The sequence below is a fragment of the Myotis daubentonii genome, chromosome 14 (genome assembly GCF_963259705.1).
Source record: "Myotis daubentonii chromosome 14, mMyoDau2.1, whole genome shotgun sequence".
Classification (NCBI taxonomy): domain Eukaryota; kingdom Metazoa; phylum Chordata; class Mammalia; order Chiroptera; family Vespertilionidae; genus Myotis; species Myotis daubentonii.
The window spans coordinates 56,729,978-56,748,207 of record NC_081853.1 but is presented as its reverse complement, the minus strand read 5'-3'; the positions used below and the strand labels follow the sequence as shown (position 1 = coordinate 56,748,207).

Here is an 18,230-nt window from a genome sequence, read left to right as displayed (position 1 = left end):
ACCCCGACCCCGCGCCCCCACCCCAGGTCTCAGGGCTGAGGGGTGTGCAGGTTCCATCCAGCTCTGTTCCTTCTGCGTATCAGGTTAAGTCCCTTCATCTCGGACTAGAAAGTGCCACAGCTGGGGCCTCCTTCCGCTTCTGCTCCTCCCTCTGCGAGGCCCCCCATCCGGTCCCCTGCACATCACCCCAAGGACCACTCCATCCTGGAGCAATCCAGCCCCGCCTCCTCCAGGAAGCCCTCCGTCAATCTTGAAAGCGAGCTGGGTGGGGTGGATGCTGCTCCAGACTCTGGCCCTGAACCCCACGTTTCCCCTCCCTCCTCTGTCCAAGTTGTCCGATTTACAACCCCAGTGACCCTTGTCTCCCCCTCCCCCCACTCTGCCCTTGCACGGCCCCCACTGGGGGATTCTGCAGCCTCGATTGGTCAGTGGGGAAGCAGCACCGGGTAGGCTGCAGTGGTTCTCAACCTTCCTAATGCCGCGACCCTTTAATACAGTTCCTCACGTTGTGGTGACCCCCAACCATAAAATTATTTTCGTCGCTACTTCATAACTGTAATTTTGCTACTGTTATGAATCGTCATGTAAATATCTGACATGCAGGATGTATTTTCATTGTTACAAATTGAACATAATGAAAGCATAGTGATGAATCACAAAAACAATATGTAATTATATATGTGTTTGCCGATGGTCTTAGGCGACCCCCAAAGGGGTCGCGACCCCCAGGTTGAGAACCGCTGGCGGGGTGGCGGGGTGTGCGCCGGATGAAGTCATCCTCCTCCCGCAGAGCCCTTCCTCCCCCGCCCCCGCCCCCAATCCTGGAAGCCCGGCAGCCCCGCCGGACCCACCGGTCCCACGTAGGCCGCGGGCTCCCGGGCGCGACGCAGTGCGCCTGCGCGGAGGAGCCGGCGCCACGGCGCATGCGCGGCGCCCCTTCCAGCCGTATATTAGGACGACGGCGCCCGCGGCCGGCGACTTCTCGGGGACAAGGGCACCGCTTCCTTTGGCCTCGTCCGCTCGGTTCTCGCCGCCGCCTCCTCCGCCCCCGCCTCCGCCTCCGCCTCCGCCTCCGCCTCCGTCTCCGTCTCCGCAGTTACCGGCGCAGGTGAGGGTTCGCGCTCGGGGCCCGCTTGGCCGCCAGCCCGCGCCAGCCCCGCTCCCCGGCGCCGGGACCCCCTCCCCCACCGCCGCTCACCTGCCGCCCGGGGCCCGTGACCTCCCTCCGGACCTTCGGCCTCTGCGACCGCCTTCCGACCTTCCCGGTGGAGCTGGCCGCCTCGGAACCCCCTTCTCCTCCCCGCTGTTCCCGAGCCCCCGACCCCGGGTGACCTCTGGCCGCCGCCTGCCGGGCCAGCACCGCGCGCCAGACCCCGCGCCCGCCGACGGCGCCTGCCCTCTCTCTGCCCGCCTCGCCCGCCGCGCGCCCCCCTGTCGGCTGCGCCCGGTTCCCGGGACATCCTGCTTCGGGGCCCCGCTGGGTGCCGCCTCGGGTTGGGGGACCGGGAGGAGCCCTTTCTGCCGGGTGGGTGACAGTGGCTTCTCCCCGGCCTCGCTCTTGCACCTGGGTGTGTGCTCTGCATCCTCCGGGAGCGCCGACCTCCCAAACCTGTTCCCCACTCGGCCCCGGGTCCCACTCCGTGTCCCACCCCTGCGCATGAGTCAGTGTTCGCTCCTCTCGGTGGAGCTGGGACCTGGGCTGCTCTTGGGGACGTGGGTGGAGGTGGCCGCCCGTCCGCAGTGAGCTCCGAATCCCTGCTGTTCGTGGACTTTGTCGAGTGGGACTTCTTAGCACCCCCAGTCCCCCGGCGCGAAGTACAGGCGACACCGGAACCCGGTGACCTCGCCGGGGTATGTGCCCGCTGATTGTTAACAAGTGTCGGTGTCACTCAACCCCGCAGGATCAGTGCACCTCCCGGACGCGACATGGAGACCGTGGTCCGCCGCTGCCCCTTCCTGTCCCGGGTGCCACAGGCCTTTCTGCAGAAGGCCGGCAAGTCTCTGCTGTTTTACGCCCAAAACTGCCCCAAGATGATGATGGAAGTGGGGGCCCGGCCAGCCCCCCGGGCTCTGTCGGCGTCTGCAGCGCACTGCCAGCAGGTCAAGGAAACCCCTCCGGCCCCCGAGAGTGAGTGTCCGTAGCCACCAGTGGGTTCAGGCCACAGTGGGGTGGGGGTCACGCCAGCCGAGGCGCTCAGTTCTCCGCAGGGGTGAGCTCACGTCAGTGTCGCTCTCGCCGCCCAGGTGGGCGCTTGGGGTTTTCCGTCTCTAAAGGGGGAGCGGCGGCCAGCGGTCACTTTGGGTTCTGGTCGCAGGACTCTGGCGTTTCAGTGGCGGCAGTGCCTTGTTCGTGGAAGTGGAAAGTGGGCATGTTCTGTCCCAGCCGTCCCGTCATTAAATATTGGCCCTTTGGCTTCCTTTCTTTTCCTTCTTTTCTTTTCTTTTCTTTTCTTTTCTTTTCTTTTCTTTTCTTTTCTTTTCTTTTCTTTTCGTTCTTTCTTTAATAGACTACTTTTATTTATTCTTTATTTTTTAAATATATTTTATTGATTTTTTACAGAGAAGAAGGGAGAGGGATAGAGAGTTAGAAACATCGATGAGAGAGAAACATCGACCAGCTGCCTCCTGCACGCCCCCCACTGGGGATGTGCCCACAACCAAGGTACATGCCCTTGACCGAAATCGAACCTGGGACCCCTGAGTCCGCAGGCTGACGCTCTATCCACTGAGCCAAACCGGTTCGGCTAATAGACTACTTTTAGAGCTGTTTTAGGTTCAAAGCAAAATTGAGGGGAAGCTTTTTTTGGCTTTTAAAGTTATTTTTTTTTCCTAATTTGCTTTTATATATGATTTTTTTTTATTGTGGTAAAGTGTATGTTACAAAATGTACCATCTCAATACTTTTTTAGGTTATTTTTAAAATAATGATTATTTTTAGGTTTTAAATTTTTTTTATCATCAGTCATTCTTAAATGTCCAGTTCCGTGGCATTGAGTACATTCCTGTTGTTGTGCAATCACCACCATCTCCAGAGCCCTTTCCATCTTGCAAAACTGAAACTCTGTCCCCATTAAACACTAACTCCCCCTCCGCCTCCCCCTCCCCGCCTCCCAGTCCCTGGCCAGTGCTGGTCTCCTTTCTGCCTATGGTTTGCTCTAGGAACCGCCTGCCAGGGGAATCACACAGAATGTGTTGAAGCAGGATTGTTTAACACATGTATCTTTCTTTTGTACACAACTTAAACATTTCTGTTTTTCGTAAAGAGATGAGAGGTGCTTCAGGTGTGGTCCGGCCGTGCCAGGAGCGGGTGAGCGTTTCAGATGCCCCTTAACCTTAGAGACTGGTTTCCTCCCAGGCTCTGTCGGGAGTTCTCGGGGTGGACGTGTGGGAGAGGCGTGTCTTTTTCTTTAAGCAGAAAGGACTCCGTCCTTTGCAGGACTGCTCTTCCTCTTGACCTTTTCTCTGAGCAGTCGGCACCCTCTCGTGCCATTGTGTCCCTAGCAGTGGGGGAACGGTCGAGTGCTATGTGGCTAGTCCACTTGATGGGCTACCCTGAACCATCACAAATGACACTCACAAACTACTAGCTCAGGCAGATCTTTGTAGTGAAAAGAGCAGAATAAACAAGCATCTACTGAAGGAGAAAAACATTTTTTAACCTGTGCATAGGGGAAAAAAGATTACACCCAAATGGCTACAATGGCTATGTCTTGCTTTTTTTTTATAATCAATTTCTTAAATTGGCTTCAGAGAGATGAAGGGAGGGAGGGAGGGAAAGAGAGAGAGAGGGAGAGAGAATCGATTGGTTGCCTCCCGCACATGCCCCGACCAAGGATCAAACCTGCAGCCTGGGTGTGTGCCCTGACTGGGAATCAGCCGCCTACACCTTTTAGTGACGCGCTAACCAGCTGAGCCACGCCAGCCAGGCTACAAAGGTTATGTTTTGAATGATAGAACTCTTTTCATTTTCCTAGACTTCCTGCATTGACTGTGTAATGAATGAAAATCTCAAAGCAGTTTTGTAAACTTCCCTTTACAGAAGATTTTAATAAAAAGTGTATTGTGACACATTACTCAGGTTGTAAGAGGCTGGCCTGTGACTCACAGGGATATTCCAGAATGATGAAGAAAGACTTTTCTAGAAGAAAGGTGAATGAATTTGCTCAAGGGAAGAGGGAAGTCACTGCCACTCGGAGCCCACTGTGACGTTGGTGAGCTGTGATGAGAAAGTAGCTGAGGTGTGTGCCTGGGGCATAGCAGTGACTTGAGCTCCAGCCGGCAGTAGCCTAATGGCCTTGCTCTGTAATGACCTGACTTCCGTTGTTAAGAAGGAAACCAACAGTGCATCTGTCAAACAGCGGGCTTCTTTGTCAGGAATCTGTTTAGAAAAAATTAGCAAAGCCGGGCCAGCGTGGCTCAGTGGTTGAGCCTCAATCTATGAACCAGGCAGGAGGTCAAGGTTCAGTTCCTGGTCAGGGCATGTGTCTTGGTTGCGGGCTCGATCCCCAGTAGGGGGCACACAGGAGGCAGCCAATCAATGATTCTCTCTTATCATTGATGTTTCTATCTCTCCCTCTCCTTCCCTCTCTGAAATCAATAAATAAAAATACTTTTTTGAAGAAAATATTAGCAGAGCAGAAATTGTATGAACACTTCCAGTGACCTTTGAGAGTGTGACCTCAAGAAACATGCTGAATTATTTGGGGTGGATTTACTAGAAACAATCCAACTCGAGAGCCCTGGCAGTCTGAGACCAGGACACACCGTGTGTGAGAGGGATTGTCTCCTGTGAGGCAGCGGAGCCGGCTGCTATAGATCCTGCTGACTATAGATTTGTGTGTGGATGGTGGTGGGAAGAGTAAGTACCAAGTTTGGGGCCGTAAGAGAAAGAAGCAGGAGGTTTTCTGTGAGGTGTGCAACCAAGCCTGGGGCTTCAGTTTTTCCGTTCCCCCCACAGAGGACAAAACTGCCAAGGCCGAGGCGCTGCCGGCTGGAGATGGCACGCAGCTTCCCCCCGGACACCCGGCCCCCGCCCCGAGCCAGGGCGCTGCAAGCAAATGCCCCTTCCTGGCAGCCCAGATGAGCCAGCAGGGCAGCAGCGTGTTCCGCAAGGCCAGCCTGGAGCTGCAGGAGGACGTGCAGGAGATGCACGCCGTGAGGACAGGTGACCCCGCGCGCCCCGCACGGCTCTCGGACTCTCGGGTTCATTTACAAGCTGCCGTTGGGAGAACTTGTGTAAACACCTTCCCCTGCAGAGCCCAGGAGGAAGCTATGGAAAGAGGGGTGCATTGCGCAACGGGGCTTTGTGTCGGGGTGGGATGTCCAGCTTTTACAGGAACTGCCTGGTTTCTGAGCACACCCTGCAGGCGTAGCTGTGCTACTCCCCTTTGTGTCTCCCCATCGTCCGATGGGATGAAAGGTAAAAACAGTGTCACTGCAGTACGTGATGGTCTTGGGACTCCCACGCTGTGTGTCTCGCCGATGGTTAGTGAGTGGCAGCCTTCATCCCAGTGTGGCTTCCCCATGGAGCACCCACGGTCCCCGAAAAACGTCCCCAGCAGAAATGCTGCCCTCGGCTGGAATTGTTTTCTGCAGTGAAAACAGAGTAGAGTTGGGGGTGTGGTGCTGGGGAAGACCTGTCAGCCAGCTAGAGAGCCTTGACTGAGGCCCAAACACTCGCTGAGGCTGGCTGGTGGCTCTGACTCCAGCCAATCAGTAGCTGACGGGGAGCGAAGCTTCACCCCCCCCCCCCCCCCCCCCCGTTACAGCTAACTGCGGTCACCGTGGGCTTTGCCAGCCGTGGGAGACAACGTGTCCGGAAGGGATTGTGACTCGGAATTCAGTGGGGGTCCCCTTTGCCTCTGTTGCTTTCGTTACAGAGGTCGCCCAGGCCTCGGTGAACCCCAGTGTGATCAGCATGAAGACGCACGGAGGGGAGCCGAGTGGTTTGCTGAAGAACTTCCAGGACATGATGCGAAAGCAAAGGCCAGAAAGGGTGTCCCACCTGCTCCAGGATAACTTGCCGAAGTGTAAGTCTCACGCTCTTGCCTGGCGCAGGGGAGTTTAGAACTTAAGCACGTATCACACTCAACCCCAAATCGCACGTGAGGTGGGGACTACAGTCTCCAGACGAGGACGTGCATCACTGGCCCATACGAACACATCACTCATTTGCCCAGCACCCCCCTTAGTGGCCGAGCCGGGATGGGAACCCAGGTCTTTCAGCCAAGCCCAGATGTGCTTCCTAACCACCAGGCTTTGCTGTCTCTCGTTGGGTCTTTAGCTGTTTCCACTTTCCAGTACGATCGTTTCTTTGAGAAGAAAATTGATGAGAAAAAAAACGACCACACCTATCGTGTGTTCAAAACCGTGAACCGGAGGGCACAGCTCTTCCCCATGGCGGACGACTACTCGGACTCCGTCAGCAAGAAGCAGGTGTCGGTCTGGTGCAGCAACGACTACCTGGGCATGAGCCGCCACCCCCGGGTGTGCGGGGCCGTCATGTGAGTAGCCCTGGGCGTCCGGTCCGCGGGCGGCGTTCGGTAGGACGCTGATGGTTTATGGGGCCTGGCTCTCCTGTGGGGGCGGGGCTGAGAGTGAAGTCCACAGCGAAGGACTGTCCTTAACCTTTATTTATTTTTTTATTTTTTTAAATATATTTTATCGATTTTTTACAGAGAGGACGGGAAAGGGAAAGAGAGTGAGAAACATCGATGAGAGAGAAACATCGACCAGCTACCTCCTGCACATCCCCTACTGGGGATGTGCCTGCAACCAAGGTACATGCCCTTGACCGGAATCGAACCCGGGACCCTGCAGTCCGCAGGCTGACGCTCTATCCACTGAGCCACACCGGTCAGGGCTGTCCTTAGCCTTTAAATGGCTACAGGGGACTCTTAAACCTGACGTGCAGGCAGTTGTTGGGGTCCCTTGGTGTGTGAAGTTCAAGTTTATGGGTTCGGTGTCCACCTGTGTCCACTTCCTGCCACTTCAGAAAGACATTCAAAAGGCGTTGGCCCTGACCAGTTTGGCTCAGTGGATAGAGCGTCAGCCTGCGGACTCAAGGGTCCCGGGTTCGGTTCCGGTCAAGGGCACGTACCTTGGTTGTGGGCACAACCCCAGTAGGGGGTGTGCGGGAGGCAGCTGATCGATGTTTCTCTCTCATCGATGTTTCTAACTCTCTATCCCTCTTCCTTCCTCTCTGTAAAAAAATCAATAAAATATATTAAAAACAAACAAACAAAAAAACCAAAACAAAAAAGGCGTCGATCTCACTTGGTCCTTCGGGAGGGTTGCCGTGGCCAGTGGCCAGGGAGAGCTGCTCGCTGCCGGGAGCCCCTCTGAGGTTAGTGACGGTCTGTCCTGACGTCACACGGCTGGTCTGCAGAGGCTGAGGGAGCCACGTCCAGGGCCCCTCTGCAGCCTGATGCCGAGGCACAGCCAAGAAACCAGCCGATGCCGCATGCTCAGGTGACAGTTAGACGAACGCTGTGACCCCTGGAGGCATCCTCACCTTTGGGACCTTCTCCCTCCGCATCCAGAGACCACGCTGGTGGAGAGTTCTGGGCCCGGGTTCACAGCGAGGGCTCCCAGAACAGGAGTGTCTCCTAGGCCCGGAGGGACCGGTCGCGTCGCGCTCACAGGCAGGGGCTTACGTGCTGTCCGCCTGCTCTCGCAGGGACACCTTGAAGCAGCATGGCGCCGGTGCCGGGGGCACGAGGAACATCTCCGGAACCAGCAAGTTCCACGTGGACCTGGAGCAGGAACTGGCCGACCTCCACGGGAAAGACGCGGCCCTCTTGTTTTCCTCCTGCTTCGTGGCCAACGACTCGACCCTCTTCACCCTGGCGAAGATGATGCCCGGTAGGGGAGCCCCGGTCCCTGCTTCCTGTGGTTTCCGTTTCCCGTGGTCAGCTGCAGTCCAAAACTATTACATGGAAAGTTCCAGAAACAAGTGATTCACAGGTTTTCCACTGGGTGTAACTCTGAGTTGTGTGATGCAATCTCCGGAGTCCTGCTCCGTCCCACCTGGGCCCTGACTCATCCCTCTGGCCAGGTCTCCCGCTGCACGCACTGCCCGCACTAGTCACTCAGCGGCGTCTCAGTCATCAGACTCGCTGCCATGACAGGTGGTGCTTGTGTTGAAGTCTCCCTCACCTACTAATACCGGCTCCCTTAAGTGACGAGGGGAAAGTTCTTAAGAAAAAGAGTTGTATGGTGAGGTGGCTAAGGTCTGTAAGAAAGAATTCTGCCCCTGAGATTGCGCAGTGTGTGAATTAAACTCGAGCGGAGGTGTGTACGCCTAGGAGAAGCAGTGCCGTATGGCTCAGCGCTGCCGGTGGTTCCGGCTCCCCCGGGGGGTCTTGGACCGTGGCCCCTGCGGGCGGCCGGCTTAGTGTGAGGAATGTTGACAACAAAGAGGCTTAGCACCAGTTACGAGGAGTGGCGCATCTGGGGCATTTGTTCTTGATTTGGGCGTGAGTGTTGGCGCGCATTCTGAGTTCCAGCCGAACGTGACCCCAGCCAAGGGTCGGATTGCAAAGGCTTGTCCGTAAGCTCATTGCTCCAGATGCACTGTGTGTTCTACGAAAATCCCGTGGGAAATTCTCATTGTTTGTAGCTCTCTTTTGACGGAGTTTGGAGCGAGGCAGCCAGATTTAAAAGCAGGTTAATCGCCTGCTGCAGGGCGACCTGCACCCTGTGGGCCTTCTCGAAGGAGAAGCCCTAGTCAGGAATTTTGCAGGAAGAAACAGGCTCTCGGTGGCTTTCTCTTACGGGGCGGAAGCAGCGTTTTCTGTGCAGTTGGTTGTCCCTGACTGTCTAGGAAATAACTTGTCTTCGGTGCAGATGGCAATAAATAAACATTTTTTGTCTGTGTCAGGCTGTGAGATTTACTCTGATTCTGGGAACCACGCCTCCATGATCCAAGGGATTCGGAACAGCCGGGTGCCAAAGTACGTCTTCCGCCACAACGACGTCGGCCACCTCAGGGAGCTGCTGCAGAGGTCCGACCCCCAGGTCCCCAAGATCGTGGCGTTCGAAACCGTCCACTCCATGGACGGTGAGTCTGCGCACGGCCAGTCTGCAACCTGAACTGAAGAACTCGCTTGAACTCTTGTTTTCTTTTTTTTTTTGAACTCTTTAAAAGTGTCTTTATTTTGGCTTTGCAATTTCTTTCCTTTGACCTGTCTGCTAGGGTTTGTGATTGGTGGACATTGGATAGATTTGGGTAAAGGTAGTTCCTACTCTGGCTTTTACTCGGCTCTAAGACCCAAGTCCAGCTGGAGACGGAAGTGTTAGTGATAATCCCTGGGACATGTCGTTTAGTCCCGGCTGAGTCCCCAGGCAGAAGGCTGAGGCGCGAGGCGAGCCCTCAGCGTGTCTGTGTCCCCCCAGGCGCAGTGTGCCCCCTGGAAGAGCTGTGTGACGTGGCCCACGAGTTCGGGGCCATCACCTTCGTGGACGAGGTCCACGCGGTGGGGCTGTACGGGGCCCAAGGCGGAGGGATCGGCGACCGGGACGGAGTGATGCCGAAGATGGACATCATTTCTGGAACACTCGGTACGTGCTCTGCGCGCCCTGCAATCTGCACTGAGCACCCCTGTCCCAGCGAGCCCACGGCTAGCTGGCCTGACGGGGCCAGGCGGGGAGCGTAGGAAGCCTGGGCCACTTTTGGGGTGAGTTTTTGTTTTCTCAGTGAGGGGCTGGCGCAGCCTAGCAGAACCCCTCGGAGCTGGAGGCCTGGCTTCCAGGATCAAAGTAAATGTCACGGCCGGAACGACAGAAGTGTCCGAGCCCATCCAGACAGCCATGGCTCTCGCCACCCCGTCCGCAACCTGCACTGTGCGCCTCCGACTGTCCCTGGGTCGGAGAACTAGAATTCCAGTGCTGGTGTCCGAGCAGCTGTAGGTCCAGAGGTTCGGTGTCCTGGTGCTCAGCTCTGAGCCACATGCCTGCCACGTGGGGACCAGCCACCTCAGCTCCCCCTCCTCGAGAGGCAGGGGCTCCTGGGGCCGGACTCGCTGTGTGACCCCGGGTGCAGTTAGCCGTCCGCGCCTCAGCGTCCGCAGTGGGACAGTGAGAGCCCCTCCCTCTGGTTCTGTGGAGAAGGTAAAGGAACCGTGTGGAAACAGTTATGTGGACATTCTCTTTGCCGATGAGGCGCTGAAGAGATGGAAATGTAAATCATAAATTTGAGGATTTCAAGTTAATAAGACACTTGGAGGCCCAAGTAGCAGTCGTGGAGGAGCAAGGACCCCAGGCGACCCAGGCAGACCCTGGGCAGGCCGACCCTGGGCAGGCCGACCGGTGAGCAGGGCCCCCCTCCCAGAGAAAGCCCTGGTTCATGTCCTAACCCGCAGCTCTTCCTTCAGCGGGAAGATGGGAAGGCGGCGAGAGAAGGAATTTCCCAGAAGAGCTTAAGCCGCCAGCCCTGCAGGGGGTCCCAGCAAGAATGTTAATTACAGAGCAGAGTGAATGATGAGGGCTCAGGAGGAGCTGGGGATCCTGAAACCTGAGAACAGGTTACATAAAGGGATTTAGGGGATGAAAGATGAGGCTGGCCCCAGATCACCCCCACCCCCCACGGGTTCTGAGTTTTCATGTTTATCTGGTAAATAAATGCTGATTGTCAGTCTTGTGTTTACTTAAGTAGGAAATAATCCGGGTCCCACCAAAACAATGATGCCTTTGCTGGGGGACAGCCCCACCGCCCCACCTCCAGAGCGCACGCGCAGGGGAGGGCAGGGAGCCGGCGAGCCAGGCTGCCGTGTGTTGTGCGGGCCCTGGGACCAGGTGCCACTGTGGGGTTCAGGCCCTGGGACCAGGCGCCAGGGTGGCCCGGACTGTGGGCAGGACCTTTCCCGGTTTCCTCAGTTCCTCCCTTTGGGAGGTGGGTGGACGTCCTCTCCTTCAGTCTGAGGTCCAATGAAGGAGGTGGAAGCAGGCGCCCGCGGCCCCAGCGCCGCTCCTAATGGACTGACAGCCTGTGTCTCCCGTCTCCTCGCAGGCAAGGCCTTCGGCTGCGTGGGCGGGTACATCGCCAGCACCAGCGCCTTGATCGACACCGTGCGCTCCTATGCGGCCGGCTTCATCTTCACCACCTCCCTGCCGCCCATGCTGCTGGCCGGGGCCCTGGAGTCCGTGCGCGTCCTCAAGAGCGCCGAGGGGCGGGCGCTGCGCCGCCAGCACCAGCGCAACGTCAAGCTGCTGCGGCAGATGCTCATGGACGCCGGGCTGCCGGTGGTGCACTGCCCCAGCCACATCATCCCCGTCCGGGTAATGGCGGCGGCTGGGCCGAGACGCGGGGTTCTCGCCTCCGAGCTTGGGTGGGCGGGGCGGCCGGGACAGGCAGTGGGCCCTTCTCCGAGCACTGGCCCTGACCCCGGGAGCCAGAGCTCGCGAGCTTTGACATGCGGCTTCCTGTTCAGTGACGCTGCTGGTGTCACAGGGAGTAGTGTAGTGAACACAGTGGCGTGCCCCGCGCTGCCTCCACCCCCAGGTGTGTACATCTGCTGTGGGCCAGCTGGCGGCACCGTGGTAGACGCTGCCCCACCCACCTGGGGAAACCACTGAGAGCACCCCTCATGGTGCCGGTCTGTGTGGGGTCGGGCAGTGCACTGCCTCCCTGCTGGCCGTGCTGCTCGAACCTGTGCCCACAGTTGCGGGCTCATTAGACGCTCCACTAAGAGGGAGTCCATCTGCTCTGACCTCACCTCCCGTCATCAACGCAGGTGGCAGATGCTGCTAAAAACACCAAGGTCTGTGACGAGCTCATGAGCAGACACAACATCTACGTGCAAGCCATCAACTACCCCACGGTGCCCCGGGGGGAGGAGCTGCTGCGGATCGCACCCACCCCGCACCACACCCCCCAGATGATGGACTACTTCCTGGGTGAGTGCGGACAGCCCCCCGCAGAGCGCACCGAGTCACAGCGCGCTCAGGTAGCCCAAAACGGAACGACACTGGGTGTTTGAGTCACTCAGAGGCTGCAGAGTCGTTTTGGAAGCTCTGAGGGAGCCTGCTGGTCCCCCAGGGGGTCCACTGCCCCCTTGGTGGTGGTGTCCCCGGCGGGGAGAGGCCTCAAAGGCGGGCCTGTCCTGGCTCCTGAGTTGGGCTTCGCTCGCTCTCCTCCCCGAGGGTGTGTGGTCCCAGAGCCAGCTGCACACCTGGCCACCCCACACCCACCCCCTCTGATAAGAGTGGGGATTGCAACACGCTACTCAGAAGGGTGTGCAGCTTAAAACGTATGAATTGCTTATTTCTGGGATTTCCCGTGTAATGTTCTCAGGCCACGGTTGACCACAGGTGACAAGCTGGAAAGTGAAACCGAGGGTCAGGGAGGGTACTGTGCGCCGTCACCGCTGTCTGATTCCAGAACGTTCACCACCCCAGAGAGAAGTCCACAGCCACTAGCGGCCACTCCCCCCTTCTCTGTGACCCGTCCGCTGCCTGTGTCTGGACTCCCTGTGCTGGAGTCACTGGGCCATGGCCTGGCTTCCTCAGTGTTTGCAGGCCCTTCCAGGCGCAGCGGAGCCGTCTCCCTTGGGCGATGGACACATTAGCCTGTCAGTTGATGGGCATTTAGGTCCCACTCTCTGACTCCTAAGAAAAGAAGGCTGCTGTGGACGTCCGTGTCCAGGTTTTTGGATGGAGCTCTTTCCCTTTCTCTGGGGTATAGATTCCTCCTAATCCTCACTGTCTGCCCACAGAGTGTCTGCTGGCCACGTGGAAGCGCGTGGGGCTGGACCTGAAGCCACATTCCTCGGCCGAGTGCAACTTCTGTAGGCGGCCGCTGCACTTCGAGGTGATGAGCGAGCGCGAGCGGTCCTACTTCTCCGGCCTGAGCAAGCTGGTCTCCGCGCAGGCCTGAGCGTCCCGAGCCCGGCCCGCGGCCGCCGTCCCTCCCACAGAGCCTCCCGTGTCGTCTGCGTGGACTAAATTATTAAATTTTATTCTATAGTGAAGGCACAGACCTGAAAATAAATTGTTTACGTGCTGGGTCCTCCTGTGTTTGGCTGCAGATTCAAAAAGTCATTTTCTTTTCCTTGAAGTTTGTGTGTGTGGCTGCGATTTATAAAATGTATGAAAACACGTCCTCTGGTAACGGCTTCAAACCTGCGCTGACGGCAGGGCCTCCCGTCGGCTCGAGCCCAGCTGCCTCTGAAAGCCGCTGCGTGGTGACTCATGCCCCGCAGCCCACGGCTGACGGTCGCCGCAGTGACTTTCACTTGCAGTTTCTCATCTCCAATCTTAACCGGGGGGCAGTGCCCCCCGCAGCCGCCTGCTTCCTTCCCTTTCCCTTCCAGCTGCTGCCTCCACTCACTTCCCTGGGAAAGGGGGGCTGGAGGCCACGCTGTGCTCCGCACCCTGACCCCTTCCCTCCTGTCCTGGCCCCACTGCTGCTTGCACATTCCTGGGACCAGCTCTGTCTTCTCCATGAATTGCTCCCCATCCTGCTCAGCCCCGCGGCCTGCATCAGACTTTGTCACTGCCTTAGAGCAACCAAACTCCTGACCTGAGGAGTGAGTGGGTGAATGTGGACATACGGACAGCGGGCTATTACGCAGCCATAAAACATAAAACACGGCACTGCCGCGTGCTACTACCGCGTCATGAGAGTTTCATGCTAATCAAGTCGGACGGAAAGGACGAGAACCACATGGTTCCACTGAGGGACATAAAGCAACAAGAGGAGAAACGCAGCAGCCCAGTGGATACCAGGGTGGGGGCAGAATGAGGGGGTGGATCCAGGTGACGAGGAGCCGGGACTGGGGGTGGTGAGCGTGCACCAGGGTTCACAGAGGCACAGTGCGCACCCGAAAGTTATATGCCAACCAATGTCACCCTGACAATTAAGATGGGTCCCTTCCAGCTGCGGCGCTGCCCTTTACTGCTGGTCCCCCGCCTTGGTCTTTGGTCCCTGTCCCCATGGCGCCGCTCCCTCGGCGCCTCGCTGCTGTGGCTGGTCCGTTGGCCTGCCGTAGGCTCTCCCAGTGGTATTGGAGGTGGCTGTCCTCAGCCTTTCTCTCCCCTGGGCTTCCAGGCCACTGATTCCTATTCTCCTCTACCTGCACTTAACCCTGCCCGCCCCCCAACATGGTCTCCCCCAGCCGTCCAACACCTGCGGCCACCAGGTCAGAGGGCACCTGGGTCTGCCGCTCCTCCCCCATCTGACTGTCATCTGCCCATCACTCTGACTTTGTGTGGAAGTGGGTCCCTCACGTGAGGCTCTTAGCCAGTTCCACCTCCCACATACATCTGGGGCCAGGCCACTTCCCGTCACCCCCACGGCTACCATGGCTCACGCCGCCATCATCCTGACCCCACGGAGCTGCCTGAGAGCTCTGGTGGTGGTGGTGGTGGTTCTCTTGTTCGTCCTCACCCACGGATACTTTTCCATTGATTTTTAGAGAGAGTGGAAGAGAACGGGGAAAGACAGAAGCGTCGGTGTGAGAGAAGCACATCGATTGGTTGCCTCCTACACGAGCCCTGACCAGGACCTGGCCGGGGAGGAGCCTGCAACTGAGGGACATGCCCTTGACCGGAATCGAACCCAGGACCTTTGGGTCTGTAGGCCGACGCTCTATCCACTGAGCCAAACCAGCTGGGGCCCAAGAGCTTTGCGTAAGAATCACCTTACATCCCTCCCTGCAGAGCACGGTCCTGGGTCCCGGCTGCCCTCAGTGACACGCTTCCTCACGCAGCTGACGGTAATCTGGGGTCCCAGCCGCATCGCCCTCCCACCTCATTTCTTCCTCTGCGTCACCGGTGGGCGGGCACCCTGAGCCTCGAAAACCCCAGGAGGGTCTCTGGCACCCGGACTGGGGGTAGCCACTGTTTCTCTGCCCGGGTTTCCTACCCCGGGTCATGGTGGGGCTGCCTCTTCACACGCAACAAGGGACCTGAGGACACTGGCCCGGCCCCCGTCCTCAGCTGGGACCCCAGGAAGCCTCGTGGGTTCTGCCATCACCTGGCCTCCAGCCTCCCACGCGCCCTTCCAGGCACAGTCACCACCCAGGGACCCTCCCCGGTGGCCGGCACGGCACTGCACGGAGGAGGCACTGAGCCAGCGTGTGCGAGTGAATGGAGGGGGCAGCCTCGGCCCACGTGCTGTGACAGAACACAGACCCAACACAGACACGGATTCCTCACCGTTCTGGAGGCTGGGGGTCCCAGGCCCAGGGGCGGCCCACTCGGCTCCTGGTGAGCTCTCCTGGCTTGTCCGCGGCCGCCTTCTCGCTGTGGATTGAATTCACGCGGCCTCTCCTCCGCACGTGGGCGGCGGGGAGAGCTCTTCCTCTTCTCGCGAGGCCACTGGTCCCTCGTGAGGGTCCCGCTCCATGCCCTCGTCTAACTCTCCCTCCAAAGGCCTCACCGCAAACGCCATCACACTGGGGTCAGGGCTTCGACAAAGGGATTTGGGGGGACCGGCTAGGACCCGAGCTTTGTCTGAGTCACATCACGTCCCTCCCTGCAGAGCACGGCCCTGGGGCCCCAGCTGCCCTCAGTTACACGCTTCCTCACACAGCTGATTCCATAGCCGCCCGAGGAAGGGGCCAGGTGATGCCAAAGGGCCTCTCGGCTGGGCTCTGCTCTTAGCTCCAGAAAGGGGCGCTGTGCTGGCGCCCCACCAGAGGGCTGGGTGGGGACACACGCACCTCACAGCCCCGCTCTGGTCCCTCAGATGGAGCCGCACACCCCGGCCGGCCACCCGCATAGCGACTCTCCAGGCATTTCTCTCTGCTTGGGAAGCCACCCCACGGAGCTCTGTGTTCCCAGGGTCTCGCGTCCCACGCCCGCCACTCCGTCGGGCCGGTTCCTTCCCGTGGGACTCATCCTCTGGCGTGGCCCCAGGTCTCCGAAGGCTTAGCAAGACCCGCCGTCCTCCTCACAAGACTCAGAGCCCGCGGGGCCCTCGGCCGCCAGCTGGATCTGCTCCTCGCTGCTGCTGGGGCTACAGAGGCTGAGGGAACGGCCCAGCCAGGGGTGGGACTTGTGACCCGCGTGACAACGAGAAGCTCGGCTCCTGAGAAGAACTCCTGTGGCCCTCGCCGGAGGCTCAGTGGTTAGAGCTCCGGCTCTCGGACTGAAGGGTCCCAGATTCAATTCCCAGGCAACCAATGGATGTGTCTCTCTCACATCGATGTTTCGCTCTCTCCGTCTCTCCCCCTCCCTTCCACTCTCTATAAAAATCAACGGGAAAATATCCGCAGGTGAGGATTACGCAATGCAAAAAGAGTTCGTGTGAACACGAGTGACGTCATGGAAGTTTTCCAAGAACCTTTAGAAGCCTCCGGCATTTCCCCTGAAGGGGAAGGGTGGGGTGCAGTTTCAAATCTTAGCAGGTGGCATTTTCTCTTGGGGTTCCTGTCTCCTGCCCACACCTCTGCAAGTCTAGTGCTCCCTGCTCCCCAGTTGCAAAACCTAGGAGGCCACGCCTGTGTCTGCAGGTGCCCGGCCCTGCTCCCGGCTCCCCGTGCCTCTGAGTCAACCGTCTGTCTCTGATCCCTGTTCAGTGCTGGGGGTGCGGGTGGGGGGTCCCTGGCTCGGGAGGCTCAATCTCTGGGTGGAGTGAGGAAATAGCAAAGCCACTGAGCCCCTTACCTAGTAATGACGACCCAGGAGGGCCTGCTAGGTTTATCAGACCTTCACACACGTCACCACGAATCCTGATCACGCTGTGGCCAGCCCCATTTACAGATGAGCAAACTGAGGCTCCACATGGGAGCTCAGACCCGCCCAAGATCACCCACCTAGCAGAGCTGGTCACTGGGAGCCTGGGTGGGGGGAGGTTCCACCTGGGATGGCCCAGGGCCGACTCAGCTGTTCGGAGAGGCAGGCAAATTGTGCTTCCCGCAGGCACGGCCTGCTTCCTGCCCAGATCCCGGAGCCGCTCAGCCGGGGCCTCCCCAGCTGCCCTCCCGCCCTGGGGCAGGACAGTTCTTGTTTCCTCTTCCCGGAGGTGCTGGCCCAGACCAGAGCCCAGGGAGTGCGGCCGCTGGCCTTCACCTGCTCCTCCCTGCTCCTCCGGGAGCTGAGGTGTCAGCCGCCGGACAGGGCAGGGCCCACGTGGGGCTCCTGGGGCTGGGTCAGGCCCTCCTTTCTCCGTCAGCAAGCGGAGAACAGGCACCAGCCCAGGCGCAGCCCCTGCGCCCAGGTCAGAAAGAGGAGGGTGGCCTCCATCCTCTCCCAGCGGTGAGGGCAGAGTGGCCCGCCCACCCCAGGGCTGCCCACAGTCAGTCAGGCCGTCCACAGTCAGGCTGCAAGGTTAGCCAAGGCTGCGGCCAGCTCAGCCTTCCCCGTGGGGCCCTGAGCAGCCGTGCAGACCCACGCTGGCCGGGGCCAGTCAAGCTGGTTCCACTCTGCCGCCCGGGCCGGCTCCCAGCTGGGCAGCCTGCGTCTCTGCGCCCGAAGCGCAGGTTTGGTTGTGGGGACGGGGAGGCAGCTGGCCCAGGACGAAGCGCCCAATGGCTCCAGGCCTGACCTGACCCACGGCTCTCATGTGCACGCAGTAGGGACCCTGGCTGTCGGGGCTCCCTGTGGTGTCCCAAAATTCACACACACACGCACACGCACGCACACGCACACAGACATGCACGCACACATGTACATACGACCCCATGTGGCTGTGTCTTGGTCTCCGCTGTGAGGCAGGGTCCGGGGAGGGCCCAGCTTTGGCGACAGGTGGAGGCTCACCTCGCTGTCCCCAGATGTGCTCCCGGGGAAGCAGAAAGGGGTTGGCGGGGAGCTCCCTCTGGAACCCTCTGTGGCTCCCCGCTCCTGGGGCTGCTGCTGCGGGATATCCCGCCAGCTTCCTCTCCCAACCTGGGCAGCCACGCCGGGCGCAGCACAGCCATGGCCAGCAGAGGGCGCAGTCGCCCCTCTGAACTCACCACGGGGCTTTCCCCACCACCCATGCCCTGGGACGGGGACTGCTGGGGGCAAGAAATGAAGCGGGCGAGGGAGACAGACCCTGAGGCCAATATACCACCGAGGCGGCTGGCACTGCTGGGACGCAGAGGAGGGGGCCCAGCCTGCTCCGGGGAAGACCAACACCACATTCCAGTGCCCACTTCGGCAGCACACGTACTAAAATCCGAAGGACACAGAGCAGATTAGCATGGCCCCTGTGCAAGGATGACACGCAAATTCGTGAAGTGTTCCATTTTTTTTTTTTATTGATTTTTTACAGAGAGGAAGGGAGAGAGATAGAAAGTTAGAAACAT

General features: G+C 58.9%; 1 protein-coding gene and 1 non-coding gene across 4 annotated transcripts; both read left to right on the top strand.

The window, feature by feature from the left end:
- Nucleotides 1–931: 931 nt before the first annotated feature.
- On the top strand, nt 932–13,006 carry ALAS1 (5'-aminolevulinate synthase 1). 3 transcript variants are annotated; one of them, XM_059664585.1, is made up of 11 exons: nt 932–1,108; nt 1,902–2,128; nt 4,958–5,164; nt 5,880–6,029; nt 6,284–6,503; nt 7,679–7,863; nt 8,882–9,061; nt 9,397–9,561; nt 11,009–11,277; nt 11,733–11,895; nt 12,714–13,006. In XM_059664585.1, exons 2-11 carry the CDS (start codon nt 1,927–1,929, stop codon nt 12,872–12,874), a joined length of 1,902 nt encoding a protein of 633 aa, XP_059520568.1. In that variant the 5' UTR covers nt 932–1,108; nt 1,902–1,926; the 3' UTR covers nt 12,875–13,006. The 3 variants fall into 3 exon arrangements, with proteins under 3 accessions (XP_059520568.1, XP_059520569.1, XP_059520570.1); XM_059664586.1 differs by having other exon boundaries at nt 956–1,082; nt 1,895–2,128; XM_059664587.1 differs by having other exon boundaries at nt 1,057–1,080.
- Nucleotides 13,007–18,069: 5,063 nt separating this feature from the next.
- Nucleotides 18,070–18,176, top strand: LOC132215980 (U6 spliceosomal RNA). Its single transcript, XR_009448669.1, has one exon. It is a non-coding gene; the product is annotated as a U6 spliceosomal RNA (small nuclear RNA).
- The last annotated feature ends 54 nt before the right edge of the window (nt 18,177–18,230 follow it).

Coding starts and splice junctions, on each gene's coding strand:
- ALAS1 (XM_059664585.1), top strand. CDS start 1,927: ATGGAGACCGTGGTCCGCCGCTGCCCCTTCCTGTCCCGGGTGCCACAG. Junction 6,504..7,678: donor CGGGTGTGCGGGGCCGTCAT/GTGAGTAGCCCT, acceptor CTGCTCTCGCAG/GGACACCTTGAAGCAGCATG. Junction 7,864..8,881: donor CCTGGCGAAGATGATGCCCG/GTAGGGGAGCCC, acceptor TGTCTGTGTCAG/GCTGTGAGATTTACTCTGAT.